Here is an 11,318-nt window from a genome sequence, read left to right on the forward strand (position 1 = left end):
TCACCAGCGGCCGTCGCGTGGAGTGTTCCATGAGCGAACGCGGTGTTGGAAAGCCATGGACAACGCTCGAAGATAACCTACTTGTCCAGGCGGTCGCCATCCATGGGGAGAACGACAACTGGAAGATCATCTCTGCGTCAGTGCCCGGACGGACGAATAAGGCGTGCAGGAAGGTTGGGACAACCCTTTGACTCCCTGTGTCGGTTTCTAAGGTCTCCTGTGCAGCGCTGGCTTCACTCCCTCTCACCAAATGTGAAGAAGAGCGCGTGGACGGCGGAAGAGGATCAACAGCTCCTTTCATTATTTGCCACCCATGGCCAGAAGTGGTCCGTCATCGCTCGCCAGATTCCCGGAAGGACAGACGATGCTTGCTCCAAGCGTTACAGGGAGGCATTAGACCCCTCTCTCAAACGCGATGACTGGACGGCCGATGAAGATGCCAGGCTTTTTGAAGCTCATGAAAGGCATGGAGGAAGATGGGGCCTCATCGGTCAAGAGTTAAACAGAAGCGGATTGGGTTGCAGGAACAGGTCAGCCACTCATCGTTCTCTGCCTGGATGCTCTCGTTGAAGCGATCTTCAGGTATCGCATGCTTGACCGAAGGAGACAACTTCAACCCCAAATCCCTGGACAGGCAGGGCCTTCTCATGCCGTTCCAGGGACCCTCGCTTCTGCTTTGCAAGGAACATCCGATGGCTCTGGGAATCAAGGCTCTCCCTTCTGGGATGGTCGGAGTCCGCAATATGTGGCGCCGTCTGTCTTACACTCAGGTTCTTCGCCTCAGCACGTCCTCCAACCACAAGGCGCCTCCTTTTCTCCACAGCAGATCTTGTCGGGAGCTCATTTAACACCTCCACACCCGAGTGCCCAGGAAGTGTCGCAAGATGCACTCCCAAGCTCATCCGCGCTCGACGATGCTGGTCGCTCGACTCCCGCCCCTGTCGAACCTCAAGGCTCGTTCTCGCCTGAACACACGGCATCTGATCTGCCGGCTGAGGACCCAGTATCACCCAGCAATTATGACTTCTTGGCTGACGACGACGACGTTCCCGACCATCCCTCCGTATGCGACCAGCATAGCGGTCGCATTTCGCCGATGGATGGAACCCAGAGTGCCGTGCATGCCTCCGCGTCGGATATCGACCCATCCGTTACTCCTGGTCCAACTGACGTCCCTGCGGCCAAAGGTCACTACCGCACAGAAGAGGAGAAGGAACATATGCGCACTCTACTGCCCAAAAGGAGGCTACCACTGGTCACCCGCCTGTCGTCTAAACTTCCTGTTACCTCCGAGTAAGCGTCGGTTGTACGTGTCTAGTATGTTGGCCGCGCGTGCTCAATAATGTACCTGCCAGTACGAGCGTGCTGGCATACGCATGCGGCCATCGCGATTGTTGGCCACCCAACGCGTCGCAAAGCGCCAATGTGTTCACCACTTCGGGAGAATTGGCAAAGCATTCGAGGAACGACCACAACGGAGATCTTGGTGGTGTCACGCCATTCAGATGCGGACTCGAAGGCTGCGTGAAGAGCTGGAAGGTGAGAATTCGCATATTAACCGTCCCGTCACGCTTCTCATGTACGGTCACAGAGCCTCAACGGACTCCAGTACCATCTACAGATGTATGTTCCTTTTGACTCTGTCCGTAGTTTGGACGGGGTGTGTACCAACTTCACACCCGATACTCATCCGTCTCTCCCCAACAGATCGAAGTATCACTTCCAAGACGCCATTATGACACAAGAAGGTGACCCTGTAGCGCCGTCTAATGATCGCAATAATGCCCCAGCTACCAATTCGACCGTCACACCCACCAAGACGCAACCTAGCGTCCCACCTGTTCAGCAGGAGCTAGATGAACATGGGATTCCCATCGGGCTTGTCGGGCCCGAGATTGGACGATACATCCACAACACCTTCCGATGTCCCCACGAAGGCTGTACGAAGAAGTACAAGCAGAAGAGCGGTCTGAAGTACCACCTGGTCCACGTACGTGACCCTTGATAAGGTCTCATGAGGTGCTTCCTTCACACCAATGAAACTCTACAGGGACATAACGCGGACGAAGACCGACCCGTGCAGCTGTCCGTAGTCCCACCAGCGCTTGCGAAGAAGGTGAAAGAAAAGCAATCGAACACCCATAATAACTCTCGAGAGTAGTCTCGGAAGAGGCGCAGCTATGTGTGTCAACACCGCATAGGGGCCGTAGCGGCCTTGGCGTTGCTTACTCCCGAGGCTCGGATCTCCGCGCGTGCGAGCGGCCTTCTCGCCGGGACTGGCGACTGCAACGTGGGTCTTGCGGTTTCGGCGTCGAGCGTCACCCAGGGAAGAATCAAGATGCCTCACACCGCGCTGCGGACACGTCGGTGTTCCGGGGCTCCGGTGTGCCACTGCGTAGACTGACAACGTGAAAGGTTCAGCCCTCGCGAGAGAGCCAATCTATGCCGTTGAATCCTGGAAGCCCCGCCGGACACCCCGCTTCTTGCGCTAGGGTCGCCAGCTGTGCTCTGCCCCGAGAGACGCCGCTGGCTCGCCATTTCAACCGGACGCCATCTACTTTGACCGGCGTCCCGCCCTCTCCGTGGTGCCGCAGGTTTCAAGCCAAGGTTTCGGGATTGCTCGTGGACGGATTGGCGCAGAGGAGAAGAGTTGCTGTATGACGAACTTCGAGACGAGATCAGTAATGTTATCTAGTCTTTTATTTTGTAATGTGTTCCCGCCCCGCGTTAGGATGGATCATGTTGTTTCGACTTTGCATCCGAGTGGGATATCTCCAGCGAGCTCTGACAGGCTGCTCTGAAACCATTCCGAAACCACGTCAGCGAATTTCAACTAGAGTTGTTGGTTTAAGGACGTGACCAGGTCAACTCCTCACTGGCGGTGGTCTCAATTTTGCGGAGACTGACATTCGTTGCAAGTCTGACTACGACCGTCAGCTAAACAATAGAACAGCTGAGGTGGCTGACATCGAGGGCAGCGCTACAGTCTTACCTGAGGCTGGCAGTATCGGGATAGCCTTCGGGGTGGTGGTAACATGCCATGAGTATAGAACTGGGTGTCATTAATAGGGAATACATTCATGAAGTAACGAACGCCGCCACGCGAATATACGCATGAGCGTGGTTCGGCCCGCCGTATCTACGCCTCGAAGTGGCCTCTACCCATAAGCCATCACAGCTCCGCCCAACCTCCATCCACCTCGTCCGTACCACCCATCAAAGCCAGCACAAACACCAGGCACGCTCCCCCGACCCGCAAACTGAGACCACGGTACAGCTGCCCAATGCCGCTGTGACGCAGCCAGCTCTCGTGGTCGACGTCCTCCACTACCTCGACGTGCTGGTGCGCGGGCTCCTTGCCCTTGTGCGAGCTGCGCCGGCGGCGCCTCCTGTGCGTTGGCGGCTTGAGCGGGAGGTCGGAGCGCTCCTCGGTGAGGATGTGCCAGAACGCGTCGACCATGCCGTTGTACGGTGCGGGCCGAAGCTCGACGCACGCCTTCAGCGGACGCGCGGCGCCCCGGTTCTGCACCTGCAGCCGTCGCCGGACGGTCTCGAAGGGGAGGGTGATGAACGCGCCTGCGACGGCGCCGAGGAGCTCCGAGAACTGCCACTGCAGCGGGGTCGCCTCGGGGGAGATGTTCGGGCCGAAGCCGACGTAGCTTGCGATCGTGCCCGGAAGCGTGAGCGGGACGAGCGCGCGGAGGGTGCAGTCGAAGAGGGTGGGGATGAAGAGGTGCGGGTGGAGGTACACGCCGCGCAGACCGCCTTCTTGCGCGAGGATCTGGCGGAGGGCGTCGATCGGGCCGGAGTAGGTGCGGTACCGAGGGACGGAGGACTGGACCATGAGCCGTGTGCGGACAAGGTCCAGAGGAGAGAGGATGAAGCCCGTCAGGACTTGTGAGGCTACAGGGAGAAGCACGGAGGTCGGGCCATAGGAGTAGGGAGAGGCGGGTGTAATGGGGGAGAATATTGACTCGAGGACGGAGTAGATGATGGGTTGCAGTGTTCTTGAAAGCGCAGTTGACACAGCGGAGGTTAACAGACCTACAGAGATGGTATGGTTGGACCCTGACTTCGTTCGCGAACACCATAGTACGCACCTTTGAATAACGCTAGCCATCCTTCCGCCCTAAATCGCCCAACGCGTTTGATCATCCCCCACGCACCGTCCGCACTTCCAACAGGGATAATATATTCAGGCTGGGTCCCTTCGTCAAGCACGGATTGTCTAATAACATAGCCCGACTCGTCCGCAGGACGTGGTGGTCGTGCAGGCTTGTCTGAGGTCGGGTCCGCAAAGTAGGAGTCATTCTCGTTTGACGACGAGTCGCTGAGCTATCCACAGACGTGGTGTCAGCTTTTGCCTCGTGTGCACGGATGAAACGTCAGGCGCACCTCGCCCTCGTCCTCCAGATTTTCCGCCCCAGCTTCAGGCGAAATGTCTGCTGGATCTCGCGGTACCCATTGCACCTGAAGCAGCGTCCTGCCGACTTCCCATGGCTGAGCAATAGCAGCGGTCGAGTACTGCAGGAGTGCTGCGAGGCAGAGCTCCTTCGCTAATGACGTGATGTCAAGGCCAGAGTCGTCGGTAAGGGAGGGAGAGAGGCCAAACAGCGGGTTCGGCGACGTGCGCGTAGACCATTGCTGAGTAGAAGAAGAGGGTCCAGAGAGTGGGGGATTGGTCGAATTGTCTTGAGTGAGAGGAGGTGGCACGAAGGACCAGGCGTTGGAAGGAGTAGTGTACAGATCGCGGAGTGACGCGGGGGCTGGAACGGCCATTATGTGAAAGTGAACCTGGTCTTCTTGGCCGAGGGTGACGTCGAGGTCAGTGTTTTGTGCAGCTTAGCGGCATGCCAGACGGTGGTGGCAAACAAGCTTGTCAGTGTGCGCGGCGATCCGGCTCAGCGGCTGGCGCGCGGCAATGTTTACCTGTGTTTACTGCACTAGGCATCTTGTTACTCCCCTCGAATTCAATGCTCACTCTCTGGTCCGAAGTATGATGATGCAGTTACAGAATGATGCGATATACAATATCTCCAGAGCAACCGACTAAGAAAACGAAACTCAAGGCTTTCAGCGCTCGCAGTCCTCCCGTCTCCTCAGGATGCCTTGGACCTCTTCTCGCGGGAACTCGCTTAAACCTACAACGTCGAGCATGACGTCCTCCCACTCGTTGTCGCTCGCCACCGCAAAAGTCGCGTCCACGATCTTCCCCCAGGTGTCGCCCTCGCAAGCGAGCAATCGCGCGGCCTGCAGGAACGGTCGCCATGGAGCCTCTACGCGCCCGCGGTCCTCTTTGAGCGCGACGCGGCAGGTCTCGACCCACAGCTCTGCCTCCGCGAGAACAGCTTTGGCTTCGTGTAGTGTCGCGCGCGCACGGCCGCGGTAGAGGATTTGCCTTTGCAGGAGGTGCATTGCCAGCCGCGACGCAATGCGCCGATAGAGCGACGTGACCGTCGTCCGAGGGAGCGTGCCACGGAGGAAGGTGAGGTGAGAAGAGAGTAGAGCAAGGGGCGCGAGCAAGGTCTGAGCCAGGGCGATGTCGTCAGAGTCCTCAGACGTTGGTTGCTGCCTGTGTAGACATTGATGCAAGTCAGCCCCAACATAACGAGCCTGAGACGAAGAACCTTACGTTGCTCCGCCCTGCAGATGTGGCCTGAGTCCGCTTTCAATCTCACTTGTGACACTCCCAGCAACCATGTCCTCTGCGCGCCCGGTTGTTGCGGAGTATAGCCGTATAAGCTCCTCGAAGATGGTCCCTTCCGGCAAATCACTTTCGCTGCCGTTCGGATTGGGGAGTAACGCTACAGTTCCTGCTTTTGTACGCAATGCAGCTCTACGGTTGATCTCCTCCCAAAGCTCCAAGAAGAACTGCACAAAGTAGGGTCAGTAACGCGATCAGGATCGATGCGGACACCACATACCAGATCTTCACCCCACATCTCCATCACGCCAGCAAGGTATTTCGCGCTGACCAGGGCTTTACAGAGTCGCTGCGTGCCTTCGACTCCGGAGGTCAAATTGCCAGTACCGCCCCTGCCATCCCCAGCACCAAGAGCTCCAGGAACGGCGCGCATGAGCGATGAGGATAACGTTTCGAAAGCGTCCAAGGATGAGGATATGCGACCAAGATACGACTCGAGCAGCGGGAGCTGGACGACGATGAGGAAGCGAGTGCGATGGGTGTACTCGGGAAGCGGGGAGTAACGGTCTGGAACGCAACACATTAGAGACGTCTTTCAAAGCGTTGTCAGTGCACAAACCTGTGACCTGCTCAACCAGCGACTTGACACGGCGAGCCGAGTTGGTTGGTCGCAGTTCACGGCCAGCTGTCCACGAGGGTGCCTCGTCTTCGCCTTCGTCATCCGCAATGAGCCATGCATCAGGCGCACTGATTATCTCAAAGTACTGGTCCATAGCAACTGTGTAACTGAATGAGCGAGTGATGTCCAAATGCATGTGGAGGAGTACTCACACTTGCGTTCGCCCTCTACCCAAGCGTCGAGCCATTCCTTCTTGCCGAGAATTATCTCGCTGATACCTCTCCAAGCATCCGTTCCATCTTTCCCGGTAGCAGCAGTCGTCCCCTGAATGCCGAAACCTTCATCTCGAATGGCGGTATCAAATGACAATGCCTGGTAGATCGTATGCGCGAGGATCGAAGGGTGCGAGAGCAAGGCAGGGATGGTGCGGCGGATCTTGCGTTCCAGAACAGGGAGGAGCAGGTTGGTGAACTCGCGCTAGAGAAGGAATAATATCAGAACGCAGTTGAGATCCATGACGGATAGGCGATATACCCAGGCGTTGATAGTGCGATACTCCGTTGAGGAAAGCAAACTTTGCACTATTGACTCCATGAATGGCCTGTGCTCGTGCGATTCATTCGCGATGTGCGTGAAGTACCATTCCGGCTAGTAAACTCGTTAGCGAATCATCGTATGAGAGCATAACACAGATGCCTACCTTGTCCATGCGGTTAGTTGGTCTCGTACCCTCAAAGTGGAACTTGAATCGCTGCAAGATAGCTTGTACGAGAGCCTGGATTGGATACAATCCTTCCTTCCCGTTGTGTTTGGAGGAGTCTCGGATCTTCGCCCCGATGGTCTGCAGTTTAAGCAAGTTATAGAAGGCAGTCTCGAAAGCCCTTCGATCCTCCGAGGAGGCTGCGCTGTAGTCCACCTTCGTCGGCCACTTGAGCTTCTCTGCAACCTCCAGCAGCGTCCTTGTGCGTATCTCAGAGAAGTATCACAACTAGAGGAACCAATACGCAAACACTCACGTCATCAGTACGCCCTTCATGTCCCTCCACGTCTGCTCGACCACATTGTCGAGGAAGCCAAGTATATGCAGGTCCGGCTGGCTGGCCACAGTCTCGACCTTCTCGCACGCTGCGGCAACCGACTTGACAAACTCTTGCAGCTTCTGATACTCCGAAACCGTCGCGGTCCCAGCTGTGCGCACCTGCTCGACCGCGGCCTCGCTGCAGTACACATGAGCCCCCTACCTTCTGTGCCTCAAAAGAGTGGAACGTACCTGAGTTTCATTGCATGCTCCACGACCTGAACGTATCCCTTCACACTCTCAAGCTCCTTTAAGCTCCTGTGCAGCGCCTCGAGGTCCTCCAGCAGTGTGGGTCCTTCAACGTCCCCGTGCTCGCGCTGGGAAAGGTCCGAGACGAGCTCCCCAGAGAGGAACGTGAGTTCGTCGGCGAGGGAGTGCCGAAGGAGCGCGAGCTCTTGTGCGGTATGGAGCTGCGCAGATGCTTGTTCGCGCGTCTGTGCAATCACGGCTTCCGTGCAGGCTTGCGAGTGCGCGAGCTGAGCTGAGGCAGAGGGTGGTGAGAGGTGTTCGGCGCGCACGAGACGAGAGAAGAGTCGGAAAGGATGTCAGAATGAATGGCGCACCTTCGTTTCGATACCCTCGAGCTCGCGTCGAGCCTGCTCTACCATCACGTCGAGGTCTTCGCCGCTCTCGATGTCATTGAGCGACTTGTAGGTGTCATTGAGGTATGCGAGAGCTCGGGTATCCGAATCCTGAGTGTTTGGTGGCTGCAGCAGGCGGCGAATCCCAGCGGAAGACATGGTAAAGAGGTACGAGTCGGAGTAGAAGTCCGACCGTCGTGTAGCAGAAGGTATAGCAACTAGCTATGGTATAAGCTAAAGACCCAGAGTTTGCCCAGAGTGGTGGTGAATAGTCGAAAGCTGTCGGAAGGCGGCGCGCTCGGTGGCCACGCCGCACTGCGCGTCATGTCAGCGGGCCGTGAGCTGCCGTGAGCACATCCTCTCTCATCCCCATTCAACAGAGTCGGAAGCACGGAACTCTCTATTCACTACGCCGAGCATCGCAACCTACTCATCTACATTCACTCATATCCTGCCCTCCTCGCGCTGCTTGTCCACCCAGTCTATCAACGCCTCCCAGTCCTTCACGCGGTACAGCGGCGCGCCAGGCGGCAGCTCCTTCTCCAGGCTCTCCTCCTTCCAGAACTCACGCCCGCCCTCGCGCGCGAGTCTGTCCTCAAAGCTTGTCTCTTTTGAGACGTCGCTGTACCGTCCCACCCGCTTGTTCCACTCGTACTCGCCGAAGAGCACCACGGGCACCGGCGGGTCCGCAACGGCGCACTTCAGCGCGTTCTCCGCCGAGTCGTCGACCATGAGCTTCGCGCCGAGGCGACGGCACACCTGCGCACAATCGGGGGGACAGGTGAGTTCATTTCACCCGTAGAACAAGCGGGCGAGCAGGGCGAGAACACGGGGCACGCACCTCCGCCTTCGACAGCTTGGTCACCAGCTCCTTCTCGTCCGCCAACGTCTCCTGCGACTGCCCGGTGCAGATCATCGTGTCGATCAGACCCGGCATGTGCTTGTCCAGCCAGCCGAGGCTCCGCTCCAGCTCGCGGGGCTGCCGCGCGGTGACCAGCACGAGCCGGAACCCCCGCGCGGCGAGTGCGGCGAGGCCTTCCGCCGCGCCCTCAACGGGGTCCGCGCGGTCGAGGTAGTCCGACTTCCAAATTTCCTCGACCTTGCGCACCGTCTCGTCGGGGTTGCCCCAGTATGGGTTCTGCAAGGCCGAGGTATCGTGAGCGGCGAGGGGCAAGGGCGCGGGCGCGGAAGCCGGGGAGGCGAGAGCGTACCATCCAGTAGTAGTAGTCTGGGACATCGCACGATGAGAACCCGTTCCGCGAGTACGCATACAGCAAGTGCAATGTGGCCGACACGCTACTCACAATAGAAGTCATCCAATGCCATCTTCGTACCATGAGCATCGTTATGCCCTTGCGCGATCCCTCGTCAGCATCTCCGTCCGGGGCCCCGCGCTCGCGCGATCCACTCACATGCCGCGACTGCATGGTTGGTCTTGCACAGAACGTCATCGAAGTCGATGGCGATGACCGGCCTCACATCCGGTACGAACTCGTTGAGCACAGTGCCCGGGCGCGCAGCTGTGCGGGGGGTAGCGTGCCCGGACTGCGTCAAGTGGAGCTTGGGGTCGTCCGGTCTTCCAGAAATGGCGGCCATCTTGTGTTATGTGGTTGCTCGCGAGAGTGCGCGACACCGAGGTGATATCGATGGGAGAGGAGTCAGAGAAATCTGCCCGCCGAAAAGCAAAGCTCCGGCAATGCGAGCACGTGCGTCGCGTTTCATATACGGTCGTGACGCGTTCTTTCGGTCTGCGCACACTATACAAGGTAAATTGTAACAGAAGCAAGATGTGGGACTACAGCGACAGAGTGACACTGATGGGTTGTCATGGTATAACCTGGACCAGATGTTGTTCAAACAGCGGCGACTGCTCATGATATCATTAGCTTGCCGTTTAACACTCATAGTTTACGCTGAAGCAGAACACTCACTTCGCGTTATAGTGCGATCACAAGGAGGCCTTTCGTAGTGCCCTGTTAAACGATCTGCCTTATCTGGAGGTCGAAATCAGCTCCGTGCACATACTCTGCGCCAGCCACGCGCCATTGCCTTGCGAGGTGCACCAAAATCGCTTGAAGCCACTCGAAGCTCACCTTGCCGGTCTCGACCTCATACACCCAGCCAGTGACCTTCGTCTCCGGTAGAACTAGCGGGTGCTCCTGGAGGAACTTCACGTCAGACTCGACACTGTCCTCGAGGCCTTGAACTCGAGGAACTCGAATTCGTCGACGGCCTTCAGTGCAGGGTTGCGGGGTCCGACGCCTTCACTTGCTCGCGGAGCCCCGCCGTGTCGAACGTGAGCATCCCGCAGCCGGTGTGGTGGAAGACGGCGATCTCGCGCGTACCGAGCAGGCGCTGAGAGATGATGATCGAGCGCAAGGCCTCCTTGCTGTCGGGAGAAGCGAGAAGACGGACTTGAGTGGGGCGAGGGGGGCGAGAGTGGGGACAGACTCACGCCACACCACCCGCATTGCGCACGATATGGGCCTCGCCCTCCCGGATGCCGAGTTCCGCATACACACTGCAGGGCGGGATTAGCGGCGTGTACGCGTGAAGAGGGATATGGGTCGCCTCACTTGATGCGCGCGTCCATGCAAGTGACTGTTTTTCATGAGTACGTTTCTTTCCCCGCGGTCATTAAGGCACAACTCACCGATTAAGAGCTTCTTGGAGGGAGGCAAAGGTAGGTTGCCTTTGTCACCGAAGCTGGCGACGTAGGCCTCATTGGGCTTCACGAAGTCCTTGTGGGCAGACATATGGGTTGGTCCTGGCGTTGCACGTGCGTCTTCCATCGCGACGGGAGGCTGGGGCAGATACTGATCGCGGCGGAAGAGAGATATATGTGAGTCGTAATCGGATACGATGCCCCTATGGGGCGTTGTAGGAAAGCATGCGATCGAGGGCGAGCATGGCGGCAGAATGACGGAGACTCTGTAGCCAATGAACGCATGGGAAGGGAGACTCAATCTTGGCGGGTGCATGTGTACTAGCCAATGCGATGTGGATGTGCAACAGCGTGTGATCATTGGGAGGTAGACGAACTTCCAAATCACATAGCAGGGAAGAAACGGAGATTCTAAGAAGAGCACTCACAACCTCGCTGTCCTGCGATAGTTTTGCAGCGGCGACAGAGCAGGAGCGGGCGAACGCCGGGCCGACGACGCGTGGAGCCTTGCCTGCGACGAGAAATGAAGTGCTTTTGAGATGGTTGAAGCCGCCATTATAGAGCCGGCGGGCGAGGACGCTCATGAGTCCGCTCTGGTGGAAGACAAGCAGGACAAAAAGTTGGCCAGCGCGTGCTCGCCTCGTTTCGATGACGTCATCCCATTTCTTTAGCGCTCATGGCGCATGAATGCTTTTGAGCTGGAACTTGAGTACTTGAGTACGTCAGGTAGT

General features: G+C 57.7%; 5 protein-coding genes across 5 annotated transcripts; 1 reads left to right on the forward strand and 4 right to left on the reverse strand.

Annotated features, from left to right (window-relative positions):
• Nucleotides 1–29: 29 nt before the first annotated feature.
• BXZ73DRAFT_56407 (uncharacterized protein) lies at nt 30–2,161 on the forward strand (the record flags this gene model as incomplete). Its single annotated transcript, XM_048021474.1, has 7 exons — nt 30–173; nt 226–530; nt 583–1,293; nt 1,356–1,539; nt 1,592–1,623; nt 1,708–1,990; nt 2,051–2,161. The coding sequence occupies 7 exons, from the start codon at nt 30–32 to the stop codon at nt 2,159–2,161; spliced, it is 1,770 nt and encodes a 589-aa protein (XP_047871757.1).
• Nucleotides 2,162–3,172: 1,011 nt separating this feature from the next.
• BXZ73DRAFT_56374 (mitochondrial carrier) lies at nt 3,173–4,779 on the reverse strand (the record flags this gene model as incomplete). The annotated part of the gene is made up of 3 exons (XM_048021469.1): nt 3,173–4,044; nt 4,101–4,335; nt 4,396–4,779. 3 exons carry the CDS (start codon nt 4,777–4,779, stop codon nt 3,173–3,175), a joined length of 1,491 nt encoding a protein of 496 aa, XP_047871758.1.
• Nucleotides 4,780–5,073: 294 nt separating this feature from the next.
• BXZ73DRAFT_56394 (RINT-1 family protein) lies at nt 5,074–8,081 on the reverse strand (the record flags this gene model as incomplete). Its single annotated transcript, XM_048021471.1, has 10 exons — nt 5,074–5,572; nt 5,633–5,871; nt 5,925–6,211; nt 6,264–6,422; nt 6,476–6,740; nt 6,798–6,911; nt 6,964–7,222; nt 7,280–7,480; nt 7,534–7,817; nt 7,905–8,081. The coding sequence occupies 10 exons, from the start codon at nt 8,079–8,081 to the stop codon at nt 5,074–5,076; spliced, it is 2,484 nt and encodes an 827-aa protein (XP_047871759.1).
• Nucleotides 8,082–8,366: 285 nt separating this feature from the next.
• On the reverse strand, nt 8,367–9,518 carry BXZ73DRAFT_56398 (uncharacterized protein; the record flags this gene model as incomplete). The annotated part of the gene is made up of 5 exons (XM_048021472.1): nt 8,367–8,681; nt 8,764–9,060; nt 9,134–9,150; nt 9,227–9,274; nt 9,335–9,518. The coding sequence occupies 5 exons, from the start codon at nt 9,516–9,518 to the stop codon at nt 8,367–8,369; spliced, it is 861 nt and encodes a 286-aa protein (XP_047871760.1).
• A 380-nt stretch (nt 9,519–9,898) lies between these two features.
• Nucleotides 9,899–10,678, reverse strand: BXZ73DRAFT_93221 (carbonic anhydrase; the record flags this gene model as incomplete). Its single annotated transcript, XM_048026606.1, has 7 exons — nt 9,899–9,916; nt 10,016–10,109; nt 10,130–10,155; nt 10,191–10,311; nt 10,378–10,443; nt 10,499–10,523; nt 10,576–10,678. 7 exons carry the CDS (start codon nt 10,676–10,678, stop codon nt 9,899–9,901), a joined length of 453 nt encoding a protein of 150 aa, XP_047871761.1.
• Between the last annotated feature and the right edge of the window lie 640 nt (nt 10,679–11,318).

Source organism: Epithele typhae, assembly GCF_022376455.1.
Source record: "Epithele typhae strain CBS 203.58 chromosome Unknown BXZ73scaffold_114, whole genome shotgun sequence".
In the NCBI taxonomy this organism is placed as follows: domain Eukaryota; kingdom Fungi; phylum Basidiomycota; class Agaricomycetes; order Polyporales; family Epitheliaceae; genus Epithele; species Epithele typhae.